General features: G+C 50.5%; 1 protein-coding gene across 2 annotated transcripts in view; it reads left to right on the top strand.

The window, feature by feature from the left end:
- Positions 1 to 27,872, top strand: part of POU2F3 (POU class 2 homeobox 3) — a 79,350-nt gene that overhangs the window by 9,866 nt on the left and 41,612 nt on the right. Inside the window, exons 2-3 of one of the 2 annotated variants that reach the window (XM_086678858.1) lie at positions 9,977 to 10,139; positions 20,242 to 20,276. Coding sequence is in view for 1 of the 2 variants with exons in the window: in XM_086678857.1 (XP_086534983.1) it covers positions 20,242 to 20,276 (35 nt within the window). In the remaining variant the exon portion in view is untranslated. The remainder of the gene's footprint in view (positions 1 to 9,976; positions 10,140 to 20,241; positions 20,277 to 27,872) is intronic. The other variant, XM_086678857.1, reaches the window with a different exon arrangement.

Here is a 27,872-nt window from a genome sequence, read left to right as displayed (position 1 = left end):
TTCACAGAGCCTCTTCCCCACACCTGGGCACCTGTATGTGTATTCACACTCACCATCTCATTTCACTCTTACCATCCCTGTTTTTATCAATGAGGGAACTGTGGCTGAAGAATGAGAAACTAGGGGCACCCGGGTGGTCCAGTCAGTTAAGCATCTGATTCTTGACTTTGGCTCAGGTCATGATCTCAGGGTTCACGAGTTCGAGGCCCATGCCAGGCTCCGAACTGCTTGGGATTCTCTTTCTCCCTCTCTCGCTGCCCCTCCCCTGCTTGCGCATGCGTGTGTGCTCTCTCTCTTTCAAAATAAAGAGATTAATTTAACAAAAAAAAATAAAGAAGGAATGGAAAACTAATTTGCCCAGGATCATACAGCTTCTAGCCAGGAATCAAACTCAGGCCTGTCTGACTCCATTAGATTCTTATCTTGGCTCTGCCATTAACTCCCTGAAGATTATTGGGCAAACATTTCCCCACCGGGACCTTTATTTTCCTCCCATAAAAGAGGGATTTGGGCTGGATGATGTCTAAGAGCTGAATCTTGAAAACAGTGCACACGTTCTGCTTTTCCAAATTCTCTGCCATCACTTTCCACGTCCTGTATTCATGGGAAGGCTTCCTTTGTGTGGAGCCCTCCCTCTCTACCCATGGCCCTCTGCCCCTCCCCCACTCATGCTCTGACTCTCTCTCTCTCTCTTAAAAATAAATAAACCTTAAAAATTTTTTTAAATAAAAGAGCTCACTCGAGCACCTAATGTATTTGGCCTTTACAACAATTTGATGCAGGTAGATATCATCATCCCACTTTGAAGAGGAAACTGAGGCTGGTGATGGGAAAGAATGTTCACTGCTTTTCCCAAGATCCCACACCTAGCAAATGGCAGAATCAAACCTGGGTCTTCCTGGTGACTTTCTACCCCAAGATGGTGGTGGGAAGACTGGGCACCAACACAGGAACCAGGGATAGAGGACACAAGAAAGTGGTAACATCAGGAGAGACGCCAAGATTGTGGAGGGTGGCACTGGTCGGAGGGGCTGGAGGGAAGCCAAGCCTCTGGAAGATGGGTTGGTCTAGTCCAAGAGGCAGAAGCCCTGTCTGGGGCCAAAACACGCTTGCCAGGAAAGAGCAGGAACTCTGGTGAACTGGAGGCAGGGGTGAGAATCTGGCCACAGAGAGAATTTCTCCTTCCCTTCTCTCCTCCTGAGCCGGCCTCACCAATGCACCAGTCTCCCCCGACCCAACCCTTTGAGCGGGCGGTGAGGCGGGCTTGCAAACCCAAACAAGAGGGGAGCAAATTCCTTGGCCCCCTTGTCCTGCTCGGAGATATGGGAAGGAAGAATCCTGTGAGGGGGGCCAGGGGAAGCCAGGGAGCTAGAGACGAGGGAGGGGCTGAGCTGAGTCACTTGTCCATTCCTGCTGCCCTTCTCCACCCTCAGTTGTCCTGTCTGTGAAGTGGCAGGACTAATCCCTGCCCCACCTTCCAGAAGGACCGCCAAGGCATCTTAGCTGTTTGGGGACCCTTTGCGCGTCACCCTGAGAACCTCCAACATGGTTTTAGGAAGGAATGGGCATGATCACATGGGGGGGGGGGTGCATACAGGCTAGTGACTCTCGTGAGACCCCACAGGAAGAATAAGTAACTGACCCAAGACTACAAAGTCCCTCTGAACCAATTCATTCCTCGCCGCCTCCAGCCTACTGAGTCCCCAAGAAAAGAAGCTGAGGGTAAAGAAACTGTCTCAAGACAACCAAGAAGCAAGGTTCCAGGCAGAAACAGGCAGAAGCCTTTTAGAGATGTCTGTGGCTTTCGATCCAAATATTTATGGAACACAAATATCCTTTCAATGACCGAGAGGACAGCAGGCATCTACGAAGTAACTTGAGGGGAAGGTGAAGAATCGTCTCCCATTGACAGCCCGTTGTAAACGAGGTACACGTGCACACACACACCCGTCCTTTTGGTGATTAAATGGGAGTGGGTATGAGCGTGCTTTGCAAAGTGTGTGCCAGTGCACCAATACAATCCATCATTTCGGTTGATAATTATCAGAAACGTTCAGGAGACAAGACAAAGCTCTGTCACTGAGGAATGTGGGACAAGTCAACTTGTGCCCTAGACTTGAGTTTCCTCGCTGTAAAGGGAGGGGGGAGCTGGAAGAGGAAGAGGAAGAGAATGGATTCGTGGGCTCTAGGATTTGCCCCGGGTGGCGCTGGTCCTGTGGCCCAGTCTGCACCTGCTCTGTCCTCACCTCTCTTGAAGAGAAAATTGAAACCCCACAGTCCTTCCAAGTGGCCAGGGGGGACTGATACGAATTCTTGAGGATGTAAGGATTCTGGGGATGTAGGGATTCTTGTCCATGCCTCTCTGTTCCCTTGGAGACATTTCAAAACCATCCTTGGAGAATGAAGGAATCTACTGTTAGGTTTTCTTTCCTCATCTGCCCTCCATCCTTAAGAAAAGCTAACCCCGGGGCTCCTGGGTGGCTCGTCGGTTGAGTGTCCGACTTCAGTTCAGGTCATGATCTCACCGTCTGTGGGTTCGAGCCCCGCATTGGGCTCTGTGCTGACAGCTCAGAGCCTGGAGCCTGCTTCCGATTCTGTGTCTCCCTCTCTCTCTGGCCCTCCCCTGCTCATGTTCTGTCTCTCTCTGTCGCAAAAATAAATAAAAACATTAAAAAAATTTTTTTGAAAAAGAAAAAAAGAAAAAAAAAAGAAAAGCTAACCCCCGGGCGCCTGGTTGGCTCAGTCAGGCAAGCGTCTGACTTCGGCTCAGCTCATGATCTCGTGGTTTGTGAGTTCAAGCCCCACGTTGGGCTCTGTGCTGACAGCTCACAGCCTTGGGCCTGTTTGGGGTTCCAGGTCTCCCTTTGCCCCTGCCCTGCTCACACTCTGTCTCTCTCTCTCTCTCTCAAAAATAAACTTTAAAAAAAATCTTAAAAAAAAAAAAAAGGGGGGGGCACCTGGGTGGCTCAGTCAGTTGAGCGTCCGACTTCGGCTCAGGTCATGATCTCACGGCTCGTGAGTTCGAGCCCCGCGTCGGGCTCTGTGTGGACAGCTCAGAGCCTGGAGCCTGCTTCGGATTCTGTGTCTCCCTCTCTCTCTGCCCCTCCCCCACTCATTCTCTCTCTCTCTCTCTCTCTCTCTCTCTCTCAAAAATAAATATTCAAAAAAATCAAAAACAAAAAAAAAGAAACTTAAAAAAAAATCTTAAAAAAAAAAAGGAAGCCAAGAAAAGCTAACCCCATAATTTCGCTCGGCCGCTTGTTCTTGTGGGATACAATCCTCAGCGCCTAGAAGTCCTTTCTCCTCTCTTGCGTGAGCCCTTCTACACTGCGGCGTAAGCCTGTTGCCTCTTGTTACAGCCTTCTAAACCAGAGTGTTTCTAGCTTCTGGGACAGGGAGTTGAGTACTAACTTACCACCCACACTTCATACTGTGGCTCCGACTGCCAGAAATCTCAGGAGAGCAGTCTGTATCCGGAGTTGCCTGTCTGCCTGTAGCCGTCAGAGAACCTCAGCGAACAAAACAACTACAGCAGCTATCCTTTTCACTCACTGTTGTCCATCCTCGATTCCCAAACCCGAGTCCCCAGGGCAAACAAGGCAGGCTCGTGCTGCCCAGATGAGCCACGGGTGACCGGGCCGGCCCTACCTGGCACCAGCCCTTGTCATTCTGGGGGGGGGGGGTGGGTCTCTTGAAGGAAGTGGCTCCCCACCACACTTGCCTACGTCTTTGCCACCCCCCCCCCCGGAAGCTCGTGGACTTCCTTTCTCTTCAGCCTTAGAGGGGACAAAGAAAGAGAGCGCAGAGCGGAGCCCCCACGTGACATCTCTTACCACCCCCGTGGTTTTATTAGTGGTCATTCCTTACAGCATGGCCTCTCAAAGGATCTGGGGGTACAGGGCCAGGTGTTTTTGCTTCTAGTCTGTCACCGACTGGCACACGGTCCTACCGTGCGGGACCACAGATCACACCCACCACACACGTCCGACGGGGCCCCAACTAGTCTATACCTGCCATCAACGGCAGGAACCCACTCATCCCAAGCTTGGGTTGCTGTGAACATTTCTAAACTCGCTCCCTATGTTTGTATGTATCTGGCCTCGGACCTTCACAAACAGTTCACGGAGCGGCCCGGGCTGTTGGAGCACATTTTGGGGTGCTCTGACTTAGAGGAGTTTGCACTGTGTCTCAGAACGTCCCTGCCCCTTGACATGCCATGAGCGGTGGGTACGTCCGACCTTGGGTATATCTTATGATCTTCTCCACACTCCGCCCCTCCCGCTGTGGGTGTCCTGGGTGCGATGAGGAGGAGATCTAGCAGGAGAGGCTGGTCCCCGGCTGTCCTTTGCTGGCAGGGGTGGATGACACCCCACCCTCCGCATGCACAGTGGGAGACTCGGGCCACCTCTACTTGCTGGGCCTCACCCTTCATTAAAGTGCCCAAAACTTACAGCCCACCCTCACCCTCCCAAGTGTGAGTAAATGCTTTTGGTCTCTTGCGTCCACCCTCTTCCTCAAGAAACAATTAGGGCAAAGAACACCTGGTGTGGAGAAGCGCTGACGGAATGGGGAAAAAAGAATTTAAGGAGAAATGAGCTCCCCAATTGGGATGGGTTTTAGGGGCTTGAAGAGCAGCCCAGGTCCAGGCAACTGAAACGCCCCTCCATCCCGCTGGCTCACAGACAGACCCGCTTACACATCCGTGCTCACAAAATCTCCACCTCGAAGCCCTCTGTCCCAGGGGGGTGCACCCACTGGCAATCTTCCCTGTTGGCAGAGGCTGCGCTTTCAAAGGCAGGCTGGGGTTCCTGGTTGGGGGGGCGGGGTGTGAACCTGCCGGAGGTACTGGGGAGACAGGATGGCAGAGTCTCAGGCCAGCACTTGCTAGTGAGTGCTCCCCACCACCCCGTGTTGGAACCACCTCCCCTGGGAAGGGCGTTGTCTGCGATCACCCATCCTTAGGAAGAGTCGCTGAGAGGGAGAAGCAGCTTTGGGAGGAGAGGGAGGGGATCGGAGCTGAGCATCCTTAAAAAGGAAGCTGGATGAGGTCACCCCAGCTAGGGCTAGGTCCCCCTCACTGGAGCCCGAGGGTTTGGCTGGGCAGGGCAGGCTCAGAGAAGGAGCTGAGCCCTCGGGCTGCGGCATTTCATTTCTAGAGACTTCAGCCACTGACTTCTCAGTCCCCTCCTGCCTCTTCCGTGGGCTGGTGCTCACTGGGGAGCTCTTCTGGGGTAACAGTAGGGCACTGGGAGGCTCAGGGAGGGCAGGCCTTTGTGCTACGCCAGGAGCATGGGAAACTGAGCTGCGGGCATCTCCCAAAAAGCACCAATGCTGTTGACTCAAAAAATAATAGGTGTTCATTTGCATGACGTTTTACATATAGGTTCCACGCTGGGCTTTTCATCTCCTACCACTGGTACCTTGGCTAGGTCTCCCCTCTCCCGCCGCCCCCTTTGGGGGCCCTTCTCTGTCCTCCAGACTCCAGAACTTCCCCACCAACACCTAGCCCATCCTTGGATTAGCCCAGCCCAGGAAAAAACACAGCGGTTGACCCTCGCTTGGGTGAGCTGGGTCCAGATTTGAGAGAAACGCAGGCAGCCTGGCAGGTCTGGGCCCCGCCGGGCACCTTAGTCAGGGGTGCCCCACCTGCTTGCCCTGGGCCCCAGCGAGGACCCTAGCAGGGGGCTTGTTCCCTCCCCCGCCCCCTAACCTGGTCGGGCTGGGAAGAGGAACAAAAAATCTAAACCTGAGAGCCCAGAGAGGTGCCGAAAGGAGAGGAAACCCAGTGGTTGCTATGACGATGGGGTCTTGGCGCCCGATTTGCATAGGGCGATGATTTCCATACTGCAGGGTGAATTTCCATATCCCTGCCTCAAAGCCTGTTGGGGCGGGGAGGGGGAGAGGGGAGAGGTCATTTGAAATTCAAATGAGGATGATTAAGGTTTTCTTGAGGAGGGAAGCTCGGACAAAGGGGGTGAAGCTGGCTGGCAAATGTCTGCCCCAGGCTCAAAGTTATCAAAGGAAGGCGGCAGTCGGCTGACTCCCTCCCGCCCCGCCTCTGCAGGCCTCTGGAGAGCTGACGGTGGTCAGGCTGGGCTGGGTGCTACTGGCCTCTGCCTCCTGGAAGAACCAGCGAGGTCCCCCTCCTGCCCTTGGACTCCGCTTACCGCTTACCCCTCCATGTGCTGAGGATGCCTGAGCTCAGAGCACCCCTGGCGTGTGTTCTAGTTCTGGGCTCAGGCCCACCTCCCTCTGGTGACCACAGACTGGCCACCTCGGTTTTTCTAGCTGTGAAATTGGAAAAAACAATTTGCCCTCTCTTGTTTGGCCGAGGAGATGTGAGGACGGATGGATTCTGACCTCCATCACCAACCTGCTCTCTTAGACAAGCACTTCCCATGTTTGGGCCTGGAGGTCGTGCATTGGATGACAGGTGTGAACTTGAGGGTCTCTAAAAATCACCTCTGGCTCTAAGATGCTGTGATCTGAGAGCACTCTGATCCTTTGCACACACCAGTTATTATTTGTAAGATGCTTTGAATGAGGTGAATTGCACCAAGGTACAGTCATTAAGAGTGTAGGCTTTGGAGCCAGAGTCTATATGTGAATCCTAGCTTCTCTCCTTACTAGTTTTATGACCTTGGGCCAGTTCCTTGATGGTTCTCTGCTCAGTTGCCTAGTCTGTAAAATGGGGTAGTAACTGTACCTACCTTATGAGGGTGCTGTGAGGATTAAATGGGTCAGCATTAAACTGCAACACGTACATCACTGCCTGCCGTAGAGTAATGCTGTTCGCTAGGATCAATGTCAGAAACGTGAAGTGTCCACAGAGCGGAGCAGGGACTCGACAGCCAGTCCAGGGAACCTCCATGAGGACTATGAGTAGACCTGCCCATGAATCCATCCGCTTTGGCCAACACACTGTTGTGGCCGTTGCCATTTGGGAGCGGGGAGAACACTTCAGGGAAGGGCCCCAGGAGCAGCTCTCAAAGCTAGGTTGGCCTCCCCACTGAGCACCTGCCCAGCTTAACCCATGTGGGCTCCTCGTACTGATCCTGACTCTCAAGTCTGTCTTTATTTCTCAGGAGATACAGAAATGACAGAAAGAAGGGAAGGTAGCTGGTAGAGAGATGGGCCCTCCCCGCCCCCCCCCTCCCCCCCCCCCCCCCCAGGATCCAGTGCCAAGAGACAGGCCAGATTCAATGCGATTAGGTGACGCTGATAGTTCTGGAAAATCCAAAAGTCTTTTATTTCTTGCCAGCTTCTGCGGCAACTGCGTATGAGGCTTCGTTTGCGAATGGCGTGAGGCAGCATGGACAGCCTTTGCCTGGTAGATGGACTTGGGTTTGAGTTTCTGCTCGGTGATTTACTAATCAGGAACCTTGGGCAAGTTGATTAACCTCTCTGAGCCCCCAGTTCCCCCATCTGTACAATGGGGTAATAAAAGCACCTACTCACTGGGCGGTTTTGAGGGTTGAATGGTGCATGTGTGTAAAACGTTTATTACCGAGCTTGGTGCGTAGTAAATGCTCAATAAATGTCAGCTAGTAATTATTCCTTATTATTTGAAAACAGTGTGTTGATGCCAAATTGTTTGAAAATTCTCTGATCCAGTCCTATTCTCCTGTTTTATGGGGAAGGAGACTGGGGTCAGAAAAGGGGAATGACTTTCCCAAGGTCACAGTGGGGGTTTGAGACCAGACATTTCTTTTGGAACGCCTTCCCCACCCCGGGGGCTGTATCCTCTGTCCTTTTTTGGTTTTGTTTTGTCGTTTCACTGGACTAAGCCTCCTCCCTCTCCCCAGCGCCCTTCCCTCAGAGGCGGCTCCTCCAGCCCCAGAGAAGAGAGGAAGACCTTATCCTGCAAGAAGGAAAGGAGAGGGAAAGGTCATGGGGTCCGGGCTCAGCAGCCAGCTGTGTGACCTATAACAAGCCCCACGCTGTCCGAGCCTCTACTCACTGATAAAACAGGAGCCCTGTAGCTCCGGCCGGCCCGATAGACCCCACAGGCAGGTGAAGGTCAAACGCAAACTGGATATAGAAGGTGCACAGCACAGCCAAGGCACAAACCCAATGCCTCTCACCGTAGCCTCTGCGTGTCGGCAAGGCCACTGGCCCTGGAGCCAGCTTTGAGGTCCAAGTTGCTTCCCCCTCCCGCCTTCCGTGACCCCCAGGGCTGGCAGTGGGGCCCAGCCTCGGTTTCCTTGTCTGTAGAACAACTCGTGAGGAAGGAATGAAACCAGAGTGTGTCCTTGGCAGCTTTTGGAAGTGTGAGTTGTTCTACAAGTGTGAGATAGCATCTCCCGCCTCAGCTTTCTTCCTGCACACGTGCCCCTCGGAGCTGTACAAGGACATCTGTGCCCACGGGAGAGCCGGAGCCCCACCGAGTGGCCCACTTGGGCAGCTCCTTCTGTCCTTATCCCCCACTGCTTCTCACCCGCCTTCACTCTGGCCCCGGGGAAGAGGGCTAGGATGGAGCCGCTCCGTCTCTGGCTGACCTTAAACCTCTTTCAACCTCTTCCCTGCTAAGGCTGGGCCAGGGGCACAGTGGTGCCGGTCTGGACTTGACCTTTAAAGAACCCTCCGGCTGTCGTGCAGACTGGAGTCTGGGCCCTGGAACTCTGGCGATTTGTTCCTGCTGTGTCGTTCGTGGCCTGTGTGACCTTTAGCTCATCACTTGTCCTGTCTGGGACTCAGTTTCCTTACCTGTCAATGGCGGGCATAGCACTAGGAGTCCGTAGTCCCCCAGAGCCGGAGAAATTTCTGGTAGCAAAATAGCAGCTGAAGTGCTTCTGAGATGTCCTTAGTGCAGCCAGAACCAGGCTTATTTAACAGAGCTCTTCCCCTGGAGTTGGATTTTTGTATTGTTTTCCAGGCTCAGGGGACTAAGGAGTGGAGACTTTGGTGGGGACCTGGCTCTTCTGGCCACATTCCTTGCCGCAGGGACCTGAGTCCCTGGCCTGTCTTTCTGGAACTTGGCGCATCCGCCCAGATGCTCCTTCAGCGTCGCCTCTGATGGTGCTGCCCACTTTGGGCCTCCTTGGAGATGTGTGTGGCATCCCGTGTCCTGCCAGCAGGAGACGAGGGGGCAAAGTAGGGAAGCCCCAGGGAGTCCCATCTATGGCTCAGGCTGAGAAGTAATGCGATTGCATTTCCTAACCAAAAAAAAAAAAAAAAAAAAAAAAAAAATAGAGAGAGAGAGAGAGAGAGAGAGAGAGAGAGCAGACTGTGCACGTGAGGAGGCTTTCATTTGTACAGAATGACCTGGACCTGACCGATCGCAGAGGGAGCCGGGAGGATGCTGGACTTCTCCCCCAGAAAAGGGGTGCAGTGGGGCCCCTGTTCCCACTGTGGCTCGGCCCCAGGCTCCTGATCTGAGCGAAGGGGCGGGAGAGCTAGGCTTCGGGGTTCCTTCTCCCAGCCGTGCATGTGGCGAAAAGGCATCAGGTGGCTCACTCACATAGGCCACGTCCTGAGGAATCCCTGAGGTTACCTGCTCTGCTATTCTACCTCGGGGCAGGGAGGAAGAAGCTTTAAGTTCTGACAATTCCCAACTGCACAGATGGCCGGAGGTCAAGGGAAGCTGAGAGGTCACCCTGTCCTGGGGTTAGCAAATGGGCTTCTTCAGGACAGCTGATCCTGACCATCAGTAGTGGTCGCTGAGCAGGGACTTTAGGAAAAAGAAGAGGGTGCAACGATCCACCAGTGGTACGGCCCTGGGCATGGCTTGCACCCACACGGCATGCCTGTGCTTGCTGTCCACACCCTTAGAGGCAAGGTGACTGAGGACACTCAGCTAGTGGGCAGCTGGGAGCCACATCTCCCCGACCCCTAAGCTAGAGCCCTTTCTAGGTCCTGTATCCCATTCCTCAGGGGTCTTCTGGGGTCCTCCTCAGGTTCCTCCTGGGCATTTCTTTGCCCCTACGAAGGAGGTGGCAGGAATGCGGACAGAAACTTTTTTGTTTTAATATTTAAGGGAAATTGAAGGCTACGGAGATTAAGCCACTTGCCCAAAGTCCGGCGTAAAACAGCCTTTGAAGTAACCCTCGAGCTCAGGTTCCCGAGTGTTCTCTGTACAGAACGCTGACCATTAGGCAACACCTTCCAGTGCCTTGGAGGAATCTCAAGTAACAAAAAAGGTAGGCATGTTGTCTGTGGGGTCCTGGAAAAAAAAAAAAAAAACTGCTTTGACTGGTTTCAATGGGAAGTCTCCTGGCTGGCTCTGGTGGCTGGCTGCCCAGGAGCGTCTCCAAGGTCCTGGTGGCTTTAATAATTGCTCTCCCAGGAAGTGCCAGCCAGCTGCCAAGTGGTTCTAAAGTGGCGCTGGGAGTCTTACTGGGTTATACTGGGTGCGGAGCTGGAGAGCGGAGGAGCCGTCCAGAACTGGGAGAGGTTCAGCCTCGTTGCCGAGCACTCTGCCTTGTTTGCCGGGCAGAAGTGAAAAATCCTGCTGGGACAGTTCTCCATTCCTGTGCTTCTCCCTCCCTCCCCCAGAGAATTGCTCCCCAGGCAAACTCACATCCCAGTGCTTGCCAAAGCTATGCAAATCAGCAGGCTCTGCGGGCTCAGAGGTGGGAAGGCAGGGGGGCTGGGGCGGGCTCCTCCTGTCCACTGTGGGCCGGGGGTCCCACAGGTGGTACGCATCCCTTAACCTGGCGAGACTCAGTTTCCTCCTCTGTAAAATGGGGTGTGTAGTAATGTTTCATCTTCCCAAAGGCAGGGAACTTGCCCTGATGATCTCCTGAGGTCTCTTCCCAGGCCCCTGAGCCAGGGTTTCAGGTGTTTGCTCTCTTCCTGCTTTCATGCTGGAAGCCTCATGGCCCAAATGTTGCCAGGGGACAACGAGAACCCAAAGAAGCCTGGAGAGACTCCAGGTGGTGGCTCTTCCAGCTTGGCACGGATCTGACCCGTTTGCCCCCCAACACCTCCAAATGGGGGATTCTGAAGCTTCCTTCTTGAGCCCTTTCTGCCTTTCCTCTCCGTTCTGTGTCCTTATCTTTTATATGTGTGCAGAACAAACAGGATAGAGGGAAATGGTGAGTAGAGCTCTCTGGGCCTCTGCACGGGCTGCAGACAGGGACCCGCTTCTGAGAGGGGAGGAAAGGTCGGGGTACATTTCAATCAGCTGCATTGAAGGGAAAGACTTCCAAGGTGGAAGGAATTTTAGAGGTTCCCTGAAATCCTCCTGCCATCAAATTGTCCCTCCATTCAAAAACCACTTCGGTCACATCCCTGAAACGAGCAGGCTCTGCTTGAATATTCCTAGCGATGGGGAGCTCTGTTGACGTGAAACTGTGGTTTGCACGGCTGAACAAATTCACTTTTTACAAAAGCCTTTCTCATACTGAGATGAAACCTGCTTCCTAGCAGCTTCGCCATTGACCCCGTTCTGTTCTTTGCTGCTGTAGGCTAAGCCTGGTTCACTTCCATGCCAATATTTGGAGAGGAAGGAAAAGTCCGCTGATATTGATTTAAGCACTTACTATGCACGAGGCCCTGTGCCAAGTGCTTTCCAATGTTCCCTCATTGGATTGTCTTACAAAATTTTTATTTTGAAAAACTTCAGACATAGAGAAAAGAGAGAAAACAGCTAATGAACAGCCATACACCCATCACATGGATGTAACCGTTGTTAACTGCTTGCTATATTTGTTTCATCCACTTGTTTCTGAGGCATTTTTTTTTTCTTTTTCCATTTTCGAACGATGTTTATTGTGGACATTTTCAAACACACACGACGATAGAGATGAATACACAGCGAACCCCCGTCTACTCACTGCCTACTCTCAACAACCATCACATTTCTGCCCTTTAAAAATTGTTTTCTTAATGTTTATTTTTTGAGACAGAGAGACGGAATGTGAGCAGGGGAGGGGGAGAGAGAGAGGGAGACACAGAATCCCAAGCAGGCTCCAGGCTCTGAGCTGTCAGCACAGAGCCTGACGCGGGGCTTGAACTTATGAACCATGAGATCGTGACCTGAGCCCAAGTCAGATGCTTAACTGACTGCTGAGCCACCCAGGGGCCCCAAATTTCTGCCTTTCTTGCTGCTGGAATATTTTCTTGTAAATTATAGACATTATAGCAGTTCCACCCTAGATGTGGCAAGGATGCATCTGTAAAACAGGACATTTTCCTTCTTACTTACAATACCATTATTACACTCAAAATGAATCTCATAGTTAATTCTCATGGCAATGCTACAAAGAAGGCTTCACCTAAAGGCAAGTGTTCCCGGCACCCCTGGACTTCATCCTCTTATAGCCGAAAGTTTGTACCCTTTTACCAACCTCTCCCGATCCTCCCCACCCCCCTACTTTTCTACTCTCACGCTCTGTTTCTGTAGGTTTGACTCTTTAAAAACATTGTTTTGAGGTTCCACATATAAGTGATACCACGCAGTATTTGTATTTCTCTTTTTTTCACTTAGCATAATGTCTACAGGTTCCATCCATGTTTTTACAAATGGCAGGATTTCCTCTTTTCTCATGGCTGAGTAATATTCCTCTGTGTGTGTGTGCATGTGTGTGTGTGTGTGTAAATAATATCTTTATCTATTCATCCATTGATGGACTCTTAGGTTGTGTCCATACCGTAGCTATTGTGAATAATGTTGCAGTAAACATGGGAGTGCAGATATCTCCTTGATAGCATGTTTTCATTTTCTTTGGATAAATACCCAGAAGTGGGATTGCTAGATCATATGTAGTAAATAGTCTCATAGTTGGGTATAACTTTGTGCAATTTGTCGACTTTAGTGGACTGCCCATGTGAAGTAGAAAAGTAGATTTCTGGGCTAAAGTATTTTATTTTATTTATTTATTTTTTTATTTTTTTTAACCTTTATTTATTTTTGAGACAGAGAGAGACAGAGCATGAACGGGGGAGGGTCAGAGAGAGAGGGAGACACAGAATCTGAAACAGGCTCCAGGCTCCGAGCGGTCAGCACAGAGCCCGACGCGGGGCTCGAACTCACGGACCGCGAGATCTTGACCTGAGCGGAAGTCGGCCGCTCAACCGACTGAGCCACCCAGGCACCCCTGGGCTAAAGTATTTTAAACAGAATTCCTGATTTAAAAACATTTTTAGTTTTTTCTTTTTCATTTTTATTGAGGTAATAAAACATATAAAACTTAAAACTAAAATTTAAAGATAAAATGTACCATCTTAACCATTTCTAAGAGTACAATTCAATCTCCCCTGTCTTTTATATATACAGTTGATTTTCTTTAATCATTTTTTAAGTTTATTTATTTTGAGAGAGAGAGAGAGAGAGAGAGTACAAGCGGGGCAGGGGTGGAGGGAGAGGGAGAGAGAATCCCAGGCAGGCTCTGCACTGTCAGAACAGAGCCCGATGCAGGGCTCGAATTCACGAACCGTGAGCTGACGTCAAGAGTTGGACGCTTAGGGGCGCCTGGGTGGCTCAGTCGGTTAAGCGGCCCACTTCGGCTCAGGTCATGATCTCGCGGTCCGTGAGTTCGAGCCCCGCGTCGGGCTCTGTGCTGACGGCTCAGAGCCTGGAGCCTGTTTCAGATTCTGTGTCTCCCTCTCTCTCTGCCCCTCCCCCGTTCATGCTCTGTCTCTCCCTGTCTCAAAAATAAATAAAGCGTTAAAAAAAAATTAAAAAAAAAAAAAGAGTTGGACACTTAACCGACTGAGCCACGCAGGCCCCCCTACACTTGATTTTTTCAAACCTAAGTGCAGGGCTTTGCATTTATTCCTGTTACATTTTACCTTTTGGTTTCGGCTTCTTCTTAGAAAGTGCCAAAATATTTTCCAATCCTGATTCTATCATCCAGTTTTCTGTATTTAGTCTCCCACTCTGCCTTGAATCACTTCCAAACTCAATCAGCATCCAACCTATTTATTTGCCTAAGCCATTGATCAAAGGCAAATGCTTGGTTTGTCTGTGTTGGACACTGGATGCAGCGTATTTTTTTTTTGATGTAAGCTCTACACCTAACGTGGGGCTGAACTCATGACCCCAAGATCAAGAGTCCTATGCTGTACTGACTGAGCCAGCCAGGCATCCCATACAGTGCCTTTACCGGGAACACTGTACGAGTCTAGGAGTTGAGAAATCAAGCTTTGGTCTTGATTCAAGTTCTCCGGGGCTGTGTGTCCTCTGTAAGGTGCTTCCCCTCTGAGTTTGGACATCAGTGTCCTTCCTTCCAACTCTTCCTTCTGTGTGTCTGTCCCTCTTTGTTTTTTTGGGGTTTGTTTTTTGTTTCTTGGTTTTTGTTTTTTTTTTGCAAGTAGCTGCCACCTTCCAAAGAGGGAGCCAGGGCTTGGAAATAAGATGCATTGAGGTTTCAGCAGGTGGTGGCACCTATGATTTTCTCAGGTCAGAATCAAAGATTTCTTTTGGGAGCAGTTTCTTGGCAATCTGGATCAAACACATGGTCGTTCGGCACCTACCTTGTGTTGGACACTTTTAGGCACTTGAACTGTAGTAATGCTGGCCTCTGGGAGCTCATGATCTCATGAGGGAAACAGACACAGGAACCACCGGGTCTAAAAATGTGATATGTGCGATAAGAGGTATGAATAAGCGATGCAGAAATACAGACAAAATCCCTTATTTTGCTTCGGGTAAGTTTCACGGAGGATGTGACATTGGAGTGTGGTCTCGGAGGACAAGAGTATATTTTCTAGGGAGAGCAGGGCACAGCATGTGCAAAGTCCCTAACATAGGACCAGGCTCAGCCTGATCGAGGAATGGCCCAGGATGTCTGGAGCCCAGGTCTACACCTGGGTAGCGCCTCCCAGGTCACCGGGCACGGTCACCAGCTTTATCTCACTTGAGTTTTACTATATTCCCGGAAAACGGGTGGAGAGGGGATTATGACCTGATTTTGCCATCGAGAAGGCGGAGGCTGTGGGGCTGCCTGCCTCGACCAAACTCACACAGCTCAGGAGTGATGTAGCCAAGGCTTGAACCTTAGTTTTCTGACTTCAAGTCCGGGACTGTTTTCCAAGTACGCCCTCCTGCTCCTCCACAGGGCATCACAAAGGGGTATCAGATAAGTTCCTGGTGACTGTGGACCACTCTCTCACATAATATGGTAATTACATCCCCTCCTTTCTCTGTGAAAGAGCAGCAGCTTCCTCACTGTGTCAAAAATGAATAAACTGAGTCCTGGGAATGGCTCACCGTCATCTCTCAATCTACAACATTAGCAATGGGCTCAGAATCAGAACAGGAATCGCTTTGGGGAGCTAGCCCTTACTACATATGGCTCAGCTCAGACACTCTGCTCTGCTGGAGTGTCATGGGGCCCGTCTCCTGGGAGGGCCTGGCCAGCCCAGGGACCTCACTCAGTTGACCTGGGATTCAAAGAAGATGAGGCAGAGATACTGATGCAGGTAAGAATGAATTTGATGAGAAGGAGAAATGTTCTCGCCAGGCTCCAAGGGCAGCAGAGGCATCCTCATGAGAAGAGGCCTCTTGAGAAGGCCATGGCAAACCTTCCGGGCAAGAGCAGTTGTTAATTTTGTTGGCTGGTGGGTTTTAAAATTAATCTCTGAATTCTGCTTGCTCATCTTTTGCATTTTGTGGATCTCATAAACAACACGATAATTGCATTCGCAGAAATCGGAAGCAAAGAACTTTTTTTTTAATTTTTTTTTTTTTTTTTTTTTACTATTTATTTTTTATTTTTGAGACAGAGAGAGACAGAGCATGAGCAGGGGAGGGGCAGAGAGAGGGAGACACAGAATCCGAAGACAGGCTCCAGGCTCTGAGCTGTCAGCACAGAGCCTGATGCGGGGCTCGAACCCCTGAACTGTGAGATCGTGACCTGAGCCGAAGTCAGACGCTCAACCGACTGAGCCACCTAGGCGCCCCAAAGGCCTTTTTTAATTGTCCCCAAAACTGATGACCTCCTCCAAGCCAACTGTCTTGGCCCTCCACCGTTTCTCTCATTTTGGTATTACCTCCTTCTGGAAACATCTTCCCCTCTTGTCTTCCAGACACCATACTTGCCCGGGGTTCCTCCTACTCGAGTGCTCACTTTTTCTCAGTCTCCTTTGCTGGCTTCCCCTCTTCATGCCGACCTTGACCACTTTATTATTCTTCATCTGGACTCAGTTCCTTTGTAACCTCACTGAGTCCTATGGCTTTAAGTACCACCTTTATGCTGATAACTACCCAATTTATACTTCTGACCCCACACCTCTCCTGAGTCCAAACTCACTTCCCCCCCCCCTCTCCTGGGATACCTAGTTGGCATCTCAAACTTAACACGTTCAAAAATGTAGCTTTTGATTCCCTACCACTGACCTCCCCTTCCCTGATTACCCCCATCTCAGGTAATGGCACCACCACTGATCCCGTCAAGAAAGCCCAAACCCTAGGAATCATCTTTGATTCTTCTCCGTTCCTTGAACCACACCTCCCATCCATCTGCCGGTCCTGTCAGCCATCAGTTCAAAATGCTTTCTAAATCCAGGCCTTTCTCACCACCTCCACTGCTACTGTCCCACGCACCCTGCCGCCCTCTCTCCCCTGGGCCACTGCAATAACACTCAATTGGTCTTCCTCCCTGCTCTCCAACCCCCTACCAGCCCATCGCCGTGGGTTCGAACACCTGCAGTGTTACTCCTCTGCTCAACCCTGCATCACTTCCCATTGTCCTTGGGTGAGAGCTGAAGCTTCCACCGTGACCTGTCTGCCAGAGCCACGTCATCTTGCCCCTGGTTACCCCATTCTTCACCCATGCCAGCTTCATTACTATTCCTCAGCCCATGCAAGCCTGCTCTTGCCTTAGGCCCTAATACTCGTGTCTGGAATGATCGTCCTGAGACCTTGGAAAGGTTGGGTCTTTGCCCCATTCAATGAAAGCATGAGGTCCCCTGAGTGGCCTTCCCAGACCACCTGCCTAGGAACAGCCTCTGACAGACTCTTCCCCTGACCGTGTATTATTGTTCTCCACTGTAACTATCTCCGAAGGAAGTTATGGATTTGTTTTCCCATTCCTTTTATGTCTCCTCAACTAGAAAAGAAGTCAGGGACTTCCATCTGTCTTCTCCAGTGCTGTGGTTCGAGTGCCTAGAACAGTGCCTGGTGCCTTGAGGGTACTGAGTAAATGCTTGTTCAATGAATGAAGTTGTTCTTTTGTCAGATTTTAAAATTAGTCCTTATTAGGCCTATTTTACAATGTCATGAAAGGATTTTTTTTTTTTTTTAGATAAAAGCTCCTCAAAAAATAAAATACAGGAGCACCTGGGTGACTCAGTTGGTTGAGCATCCGACTTCGGCTCAGGTCATGATCTCGCAGTTTGTGAGTTTGAGCCCTGAGTCGGGCTCTGTGCTGACAGCTCAAAGCCTAGAGCCTGCTTCAGATTCTGTGTCTCCCTCTCTCTCTGCCCCTCCCCTGGTCATGCTCTGTCTCTCTCTCTCTCAAAAATAAATAAACATCAAAAAATATGTATATATATATTAAAAAATAAATAAAATACATAACTACCTGATTACCTAGCATTTCCACCTTGGGGTATTTATCCAAAGAAAATGAAGACACTAATTCGAAAAGATATCTGCACCCCCATGTTCAATGCAGTATTATTTACAATAGCTAAGATAGAAACAACCTAAGTGCCCACTGGCAGATGAATAAGTAGAGAAATATTATATATACACATATATATACATATATATGTACATATGTATATGTGTACATATGTGTATGTATACGTGTACATATGTGTACATGTGTATATATACATATATATGTATATATAATATTACTGTATAATATATAATATATATAATATATAATATACTATTAATATATGTGTGTATATGTATATATATAATATTTTATATTGTATTTAATTAATTATTTTTTTTGAGAGAGAGAGAGAGAGACAGAGACAGAGAATGAGCAGGGGAGGGACAAAGAGAGAGGGAGACACAGAATCTGAAGCAGGCTCCAGGCTCTGAGCGGTCAGCACAGAGCCCGACGTGGGGCTCAAACCCACAAGCTGTGAGATCATGACCTGAGCTGAAGTCAACTGACTGAGCCATCTAGGGGCCCCTAAGTTTTATATAATAATAAATATAAAAATAAAATATGTAAGCAACAATATAATATATAATAAATATATAATATATGTACTAAACATATATTGTAATATATATATAATGGAATATTATCCGGCCATAAAAAAGAATGAAATCTTGCCATTTGTGACAACATGGATAGACCTTGAGGGCACTATGCTAAGTGAAATAAATCAGACGGCGAAAGACAAATACCATATAATCTCAGTTGTACGTGAAATCTAAAATGCAAGCAAACGAAAAAACCAAAAGACAAGCTCGTAGATCCAGAGAACAGATTCGTGGTTGCCAGAGGTGAGGGGTGGGATAGGTGAAATGGGTAAAAGAGGTTCAAAACAAAACTTCCCGTTGTAAAACAAGTAAGTCCTGGGGATGTAATGGACAGCATGGTGACTATAGTTAATAATCCGGCATTGCATGTTTGAAAGCTGCTAAGAGAGTAGACCTTAAAAATTCTCATCACGAGAAAAAAAATGTGTCACTATACATGGTGATGAATATCACTCGGTCTTGTTGTGGTGCTCGGTTCACCGTGTATACAGGTAGTGAATCACGTGGTACACCCGAAACTAACATAATGTTATATGTCAGTTATACCTCAATCAAAAAAAAAAAAAAAGGATAAAAGCAACTTTGCCTTCAAGTCTGCCTCTCTATGCACAACCACTTTCAGTCTGTGGGCCCTTCCTACCTTTAGCACCCCTTTGCAGATTTTATATATCCTCTTAATTGATCCCAAGGTCAGGCTGCTATCCAGAGGTCACTCCACGTCTCACAGTGTGCCTTTCTTGTCATGTCCCCATTTTCAAGGAGCTCATGGGCCAGCGGGAGAGAGAAGCACACAGACAAAGAAGGAGTGGTCTTTGGATGGGCCATGTGGTGGTAGCTAGGGCTCCTGGAGTCCAGAGCGGAGGGGGACTGATTCTGCAAAAGGGCGCAGTGCACAGAGGCGTGGAAACAAGATAGCCTTGGTGTATTTGCACCTGAGCTCAGGATACCTGGTGGGGGCAGGGGGGAGTGAGGTGGGATTATGAGGGAAAGTCACATGGGGAATTATACATTGAGCTAAGAAACTGGGACTCCATTCCTAAGCTAATGAAACGCAGAATTTTCTGATGGGAAGTTCTGAATTCACTCACTTGTGCATTTATTCTTTGATTCAACCAGTATATTTTGAACTCCTGTTATGTACTAGGCTCAGTGCTAGGCTCTGAGTGTATGTATTTAGTAAATAGTCATTTTTCTTGCTATTACAGAGCGATTGGGGCACAAAGGAAGCTTGTTTGGTGGTTCCTACCATAGAGTTATAGGAGAGGGAAACTGTTACTGTAGCTAACGGTGGAAGCAAGCCCCCTAACAATAGGTGTATGTTTAAGCAAATTATGGTCCACAGAAAGGAATATTAGGGAACCATTAAAAATGACGTTTGCAAGCATAGGAGAAAAAGAGATTTGTGATGCTCCTTAATAGTATAGGGGAAATATTAATGATGTTCACTGGAAAAAGCAGAGTAAAATTTATACAGAGTGGTGAATATGAATGAGGAAAAACAAGTATAAAAACAGACCATCATGTATACCCAAATATTAATTACAGCTGCCTCTCAGCAGAGTGACTTTTTCTGCTACTTTATACTTTTTTCTGTCCCACATATATTTCTCTATTAAGCATACATTTTTACTTGTTCAACCCAACATTTATTATAAAAGAGAAGAGACAAGCCAACAAGAAAGGAAAGCTGGAGGGGAGAAAACCAGAACAGACACCTGTCTACCTGGCATGACTTAGATGCCATCACCCCAGGAGGGCTGGGATAGTGGAGGAACCTCTTAGGGCAGCTCCATTCGGACCCGTGGCTGGTCATTCCTGGCTTAGCCACAAAAGCGTAGGCCATATCTCTGTGTGAGGGAGTGGATGTCTCCGGGATGGCAATTTCAATCCCAGTTGACTCTTTGTGACCTCTGACAAGTCAGTCTTCCTGGTTGTTCACCTCCCTGGAGGAGATGTTCCAAAGACGCCTCCAGGAAACAGGATAAGTGGAGGATCCTGGCCACGGGGGAAACGGGGGTTCTTTTTCAAAATATAGACAAGCCCTTCCCAACATCCCCATTCCTTCCCAACCTTCTATCTGTTCCAGTCCTGCTAGCAATTCATGTTTTTGTTTTTATCTCTTTCAGGAAATGATCGAAATGGCCTAGATTTCAACAGGCAGGTAAGGATTTTCAGAAGAAAACCTTTATAAATGTTTGGGAGCGGGGGGGTACTTATACTTCATCAGGTGCAGGAGATATAAAGATTATATCAAGTTTGAGGGTGTTTATTTATGGACTCAGCTTTCAGGCTTAGACGGGTCCTATAAAGAGCCTTTGTGTCCACCCCTCCCCCAATCCATAATCCAATGTTGGGGTCTCCTCTTCACTCTCCCCTCAAAAGAGTGCTGACAAGTGGAGACAATTATTGAGGAATAAGCATAGGCCTGGTGTGGTGCAGAAGCAAGATGTCAGCTCTCTTCCTGTCCCAGCTTAGCCTCAGTTGACTCTCGAGCGAGCCTGTGGGTGTGGACCAACTGTGCGGAGAGGAATTCATGGAGGACAAAAGATGGGGTACCTGGGTTCCTCAGGGATTGAAAGGAGAAGAGAAGGAACAGGACAGGGGGGGAACAGAACAAAAGAGCCCAGGACGGAGTATCGAGCCTGGCTCAGTGGGACGATGTAGACAAGCTTGGCGCCTTTAAAGAAAACCAAGTCGGGTGGGGTTCGAGTTAGTCATGGCAGGGGAGGAGCTTCAGGGGTGGGAAGGTGGTGTTGGACAGACTGCAGGCTGTGGTGTGTAAACGGAAGGATGGAGCTGGGGGGGGGATGACTTTCCCCTTGAGATCAGGGGCTGGTGGCGGGACTAGGGGAGAGGACCAGGACAGGGTGTGATGTCAGAGCAGATGTGGGAGGATATGTTGGGGGGAGGAAAGCTAAGGTGGGGTCAGCTGAAAAATTAATTTATTCCGGGGCACCTGGGTGGCTCAGTTGGTTAAGTGTCCAACTTTGGCTCAGGTCATGATCTCATGGTTCATGGGTTCAAGCCACGAGTCGAGTTGGGCTCCTTGCTGACGGTGCAGAGCCTGCTTGGGATTCTCGCTCTCTCCTCGCTCTCTGCCCCTCCCCCATTCATGCATTTTCTCTCTCTCTCCCTCAAAATAAATAAATAAACAAAAAAAATTAATTTATTCCATTTGCCGGGGGCGGGGGGCGGCGTGGGGCGCCTGTGTACCATGCCGGGTGTCGGAACACAAAAAAAATTAAGACGTGGTCTCTGCCCTGAAGAAGCTTATTTATAGTCTAGTATGGGGAGTGGAAGAGAGAGAGAGAAGGAGAGGCGGAGGGAGGAGCAGAGAGAGACTCCTAAGGGAATAATTATACGCTCGCATCCCTGCTTCACTACAAGTATGTAGAAAGTGTGTCAACCAGAAATGCAAAGAGTTCATTCTTCCTGGGAGCTCAGGGCAGGCTTCACAGAGGAGGTGATACTTGAATCTGGCTCTAAAGGGTGAGTAGGAGTTTGTCAGGCAGAGAAGAGTGGGTTGGAAGGGAAGACAATCCCAATGTGGAGGTGCATCGGATAATCACGGGCCCCCTCCTGCTCTGATATACTCCGTCCAAGTTTAGGTGGCAGCCTGGGGTGGGACTGGAGAGCAGACTCAGGCATATGTTCTCCTTTATCTCGAGCGTGATTTGAAGCCACTACTAACGTTTTCTAAAGGGCTGGGTCCTTTCTGGGTGCATCCCTCGTGGTCAGAGAGAGGAATACTCTGGAGTCGTCGGCCAAAACCTGGTAGGCAGTCACTTTTGTGCATTTTGTTCGCTGGGGAAGTTTGCTAACGACTCTCTGAACTTGAGGCCTGAAACAGAAAGAGCCTTCAGTTAAAGAGACAGCCTCAAGGAAGAAATTGCCACCAACCTGGTTGATTAAACACCGGAACGGCCAAGGGAAAGATAGCAGAATCAGCTTCTCACCCCTGGTCTTTAAATGGGAGACAGATTCTTCTCTAAGGGATGGTTTTGCCAGGTTTGCTTTAAGGGCAGGAGGACGGAGGAGATTCCCAAGGATTCTGTGATCCCGAAGGAGAGTCCTAAGCACGTTGGGATGTGGCGTGTGCCCTATGTTTTCCACCCTGAGGACTCAGGATGGCAGCCTGGGGCCCACGTCTCACTGTCCAAGGCCCTTGGAGAAGATGCATGGGAGGGGCCCATTCCACACCGAGATATGACCACACCAGCCCAGTTTGGAGGTGGCCTGCTCCACAGGCCTGGTGGGTTTGGCTGCCTGTGTGATCTTTCGGAAGCTTGAGAAACCCTCGTGCTTGGGACGAGGCTGGGGGACAGCCCCTCTGGCCCTAGGCAGCCTGCAGAGAGGCCCCTGACCCTTTGAACATCTCCTGGGGTGTGACTTCTCCACCAGTCGGGAGACAGTTGCTGGCTTCTGACAGGAGTGGGCCTTGAGTCTCCTCTGCTTAGATGAGCCCCACGGGGTGGGTTGTTCCCTCCCTCCCTCCCCTGGAAAGGGTTTTTGGATTTCTCATTACTGATAAGAATGGACATGACATATCTTTCCTTTCAAGAAGGGGGGAGTTTTGGAGAAAGAGGCTCAGCCTGGTCACACTCCTTTACACGCTCATGCTGGAGCCCTCTGCTCACGAGCGTACACATCCGTGGGCCCCACAAGGCCCCTCCTTGCTACGTGTCACTCTGTCCCTTGAAGCCATCAGATACCTAGCCCCACCGCCTCACGTTCACACGAGCTCGCCTGCAGGCCTCCAGGTGGGCACCCGGGGTCTCCAGGCCACCTGCACGCTTCACCGTGAGGGGGAAGTAAACCAACATCCAAGTTCGACGTGAGGCACTTTGGGCTCCTTACAAGCGTTACCATCCCCACCAGACAGGAGAGGACGGTGCCTCCTCGGCAGCCACCCCCCCCCCCCGTTTTTTTTGGCAAAGGATTTGGGAGAGTAGATAATTGGCCAAAGGTCACATGACTGACCAGCTGGCAGAGCCAGGATTCGAACTCCCATCCCTTTGACTCCAGAGCCCATTTTTCCCCTGATGCCTTGCTACATCCTCCCCTACGGTCTCTCTCCTCCCCCGGCACACACACCGTCCTCAGGGAGAGGCCTGGGAGCCAGAGGCTGAGCATGACCTCACGGTGACTAACTGGGAGGAAATGGCTGGCGGAGGGTGTGGGGAAGGGAAGAAAGAGCGGTTGCGTAGGAGCGGCCGGTATGGGACAGAGAAGGGGTTGGCAGACACAGGAGAGCAAAGGATGAGCCACTGCCCTCGGTGAAGCCCAGGTTGGAAAGCCTCAAGCCAGCTGTTGCAACTGGGAGTTGCAGTCAGGACTGGCCAGAGGGCAGTCCTGTAGCTGCAGGAGCAAGGGACATTGGCTCATCAGGAAGTTTTGCGCTGAATCTGTTAACTTCCTGGTCCCAGGAAAGCCGCCTGAGCGGGGTTGGGGGATAGTTGTGGGAAGATCCAGGGACCCAGAAGCAGCGCCACTCTGAGCTCCCTCTGCGCTCCCTAGGGAAGACAAGCGAGTGGAAAGGCAAGAGGTTAAGGCCAGATCCCCAGACAGGGAGCCGGACTTGTTGTCCTTTATACAAACCTCTCCATCTTTCCGGGCCGCGGTTTCCTCTCGGATAAGATAAAGAAGTCTGCGCGAGGTGATCTCTCAGGCTCCCGCAGTCTGTCTGTTCCGTTCCCTCATTTTTCTCATGCCCTGTTCTGACTGGTTGGTTTGACTCCCACCCTCCTTTCGCTTTTTTTCTTTGAAAAGAAATAGGGAGGAGGGTGTCCAGCTCTTCACCCTGAGCTGTAGAGAGGGGTGGGGGAGAACTGAGTCCCATGAAATCTGTCCAGTTGTTACGATTTTGTGTGATCCAGTGAAAAGAATCATTGGAAATTTAGGGGCAGAGGCAGAAGGACCCAGCAGCCTGGATCGGCGGCCGATCGTTCATTCTTTGAAGAACTGGTCGTTCCTAAGCGTGAGCGAGAGGGTGTCGTGAGTAAGGAGACAAACTGCAGAATTATGCCGTGGCTCCGTGAGCTCCTGGATACCGCCTGAGCACAGCACCAAGGGGATGAGGTCTGAAGCGGGTGGCCAAGGGAAGAGCAGGACGTTTGACTGGCAGAGTAGGGCGGCAAGAATATTCTAGGCCTAGGAGACGGTGAGTGTGAGGGCTCACTTGCAAAAAGGCCTGGCTTCAGGGCAAGTGTGAGAAGATCAGCATGGGCCCAGATGGTGGGTGGTGAAGGCAGGACTGTGGGTCAGGCCGGGCTGTGAAGAACTTTGAACGCCCAGCAAGGCATTTTCTCCTGTGGGCAGTAGGGAGCCACTAGGCATTTTCCAGGGTGACTAGTCTCATTTAATGGAAGGGCATTAGAGGGGGGGTGGGTGAGGAGGGAAGGAGGGACAAAGGAGAGGCCTGATGGTATGTTGCTGTTGTAGGAAGAAGCAGGCAAAGCTAAGGAGAGGGATTATGGCGAAGAGGTCAAGCACGCGAACACAGATGACTGCCTGGGTTAGAATCCTGGCTGTGTGGCCTGGGGCAAATGCTTCACCTTTGGGGCACCTAGGTGGCTCAGTCGGTTAAGCATCAGACTTTGGCTCAGGTCATGAGCTCAGGGTTCGTGAGTTTGAGCCCCATATAGGGCTCTGCGCTGACAATGCAGAGCCTGCTTTGGGATTCTGTCTCCCTCTCTCTCTGACCCTTCTGTGCACGCGCGCTCTCTCTCTCAATAAATAAATAAACGTAAACAAATTCTTCACTTTCTATGTGAATCTCAATCTCCTCTTCCGGAGGGGCACCTGGGTGGCTCAGTTGGTTAAGTGTCTGACTTCGGCTCAGGTCATGATCTCATGGTTTGTGAACTTGAGCCCCACGTTGGGCTCTCTGCTGTCAGCAGAGAGCTTGCTTCGGATCCCCTACGCGCCCCCCCCCCCCCGCCCCTCTCCCATGTGTGTTCTCTCTCTCTCTCTTTCCCAAAAATAAATAAAAACATTAAGAAAAATCAACCTTCTCTTCTGGAAAAAGGGGAGAATAACGGTACCTATCTCACGAGGTTGTTGTGACGGTTAAATGAGAGGGTGTGTACCTTTTCGACAAGGGTCTAGAACGTATGTGCTGTATAAGTGTTTGCTATTCTTATGATCATGTCAGCATGCGTGGAGAGAACCAAGTTCAAGAGCGAGATCTGATAGAACATCAAGAGGATTGGGGCAACAGGTTGGACGCAGAGAGCAAAGACATAGGAAGAGACCAGCACGATTCCTGGGTTTCTAGCTCGGGATGCTAAGCATTAGAGGGACTGCAAGCAGAGATCAAGAGGCCAGGAGCTGGAGCAAGTATGTCCAAATGGTAGAAGGAGGAGGAAGGGACAGATGATGGGCTACAGGTACCGATACAGGGTGAGAAGTTGGGATCCGGAGCCTGGGGCACAGGTCAGGATGCATATCAGGGAGTCACCGTGGAATCATGTTAACTGAAATGGTGGGAGGCAGTGAGGTCCCCTGACGTGGTATGCAGAATGGGATGGGGATCCTGGGAAGACCCACAGAAGAAACACGTAAAGGGACAGAAGAGTGGGTGCCTGTGGACAAGAAGAAGAAGGAATGGTCAGGGGGACAGGAGGATAACCACACCCACAAAGGAGAGATTTTCATGACAGGGGGGACAGGCCCCAGTGTCTGTAGAGCCCAAAGCCTGAAAACAGGTTCTGGTTTGTCAGTGACAAGAGCAGCAATGGCCTTATGGTGGTGGCCGTGGTAAGAGCAGATGCCAGATTGCTGTAGCCGGGGGACAAGTTGGAATCAAGGAGATGAAGGAAATATGGACATGAGGCGACAAAGGGGTGGGGTGTTGGCTTAAAATGGAGACGGTGTGAAAGGAAGGCTTTGGGGGATGATGGAGACCTTGGGTGTGGGCCTGGGGAGGGATAGGAGATGCCATCAGCATAGGTGACAGAAATGAGAGAACATGGACAGAGGGCAGACCCAACTAGAAGGTGTGGTCAGAAGAGGAGAAGGACTCGTCCAAGAGAGTAGAGGGGCTGGGTGCCCTGTCACTGAGTTCAGGAGCCCAGAGGACCCCGTTTCCATTCCCTGCTCTTCGGACCAACAGCTAGCTTCAGAAGGACGTCGGGAAGTAGAACCAGCTTCCGGGGGTTGGAGAGCCCACAGTGGCAGGTGCGCACCTAGGAGGCCTCAAGCTGTTCTGAATCCCTCATGTCCTGGGCCATGAGTTTCCACCAGGTGGATCAGAGCGACGTTTCCATGTATGTTGTTGAATGCCACCTTGCCGGAAGACTCCAAAAGTTCTCTGAGGCCAGAAGGATATCAGAAGCAAGTTGGCAGGTATCCTTGTCCCTAAGCTTCCTGCCACCAAAGTGGAGAATCCGTGACCTGGGGTTTTCTCTCAGCCCTAGGCTTGATGGCTTTCAGCCCACCTGCGCCAATATATGACTTTCCCACGCCAGCCAGCCCAGAGCAGTGACCCCAGCGTGCCCCCGGATAGCAGTTAGCTTTAAATGGGATGGGATTTTTCTTCGTTATTTTCTTGAACGTGAACTACCATGGTTCTCTGGCAGTTCCTGGTATGTGTTGATTTGTAGTGTTCAGTTGGCTCCATGGGGCATCTTCTCTAAAATCAGCAAAATTCAGGGGCGCCTGGGTGGCTCAGTCGGTCAAGCGTCCGACTTCGGCTCAGGTCATGATCTCACGATTCATTAGTTCGAGCCCTGCGTCAGGCTCTGTGTGGACAGCTCGGAGCCTGGAGCCTGCTTCCGATTCTGTGTCTCCCCCACCGCTCTCTCTGCCTCTCCCCTGCACACGCTGTATCTCAATAAACATTTTTAAAAAATTATAAAATCAACAAAATTCAGCCTAAGGGAAGGTCTGCGAGGGTCCAGAATGATAGGCTTCTCCAGAGGGGCCCATGAGGGGAACACAGGGAAGGCCAGACCAGGCTCTCAGGCTGGCAAGTGAGGGTCTGCAGTGGTCGCATGTGAGCCCTCTCCCCTGGACACTCAGGCAGCAGTCTCAGGAGAACAGGCATCATAGGAGCCGAGCACCAGAGGGCAAGGGAAGGAGCTAATTGACCAAGTTCGACCATCTCATACCACAGACCTGTACTTAGCTGGGTAGTAAGGAGTCAGAGGGGACTAGAACATGGGCCCTGCCCATAGGAGCTCTTAGCCAGTGGGACAGAAAGCGCAGCGGAGGAGGCTGTGGAGGAGAGGGAGATCCCCTGCACCGTGATAATAATGCCAATGGGGCTGGTTCTGTGAGTCTCAAAAAGCTGGGCAGGCACGTAGAGCCAGGCAGGGGTAAGGGACCCAGGGAGCCAGAGGGAGGCTCTGAGATCTCCCTGCGAGACCTTGGGGAATGGACGTTAAGGATGGGAAGACTGTCGGTCCTCTGACACTTGTTTCCATCTGCGGCAGCACTCAGCTCTGGTTCCGTGCTTCCAAGTGGAGACAGGATTTGGGGGGGATGGGGGGATGGGGGGATGGTCAAGCTAAGGGAGAAAAGAGGCCGAGGAGCCGGCGAACCTCATTTTGCTCAACCCCAGGCAGTAAGGGTGGGTTGAAAGTCTTGATACATAATATCCCTCCTTTTTTTCCCCTCTGAGGTACCAAAGCAATTGAAAAATAGACCCTGGAGCCTGACAGAACTGTGGTTGGGGACATGGTTTTGCTGCAAGGCCACAGTGGGCTTTCAAAGAATTAAATACAACCCCCCGGCATAGGTAGAGGTGATAGAGAAC

This window comes from Puma concolor, chromosome D1 (genome assembly GCF_028749965.1).
Source record: "Puma concolor isolate L17-30 chromosome D1, mPumCon1.1.hap2, whole genome shotgun sequence".
Classification (NCBI taxonomy): domain Eukaryota; kingdom Metazoa; phylum Chordata; class Mammalia; order Carnivora; family Felidae; genus Puma; species Puma concolor.
This window is presented reverse-complemented; position numbering and strand designations above follow the sequence as displayed.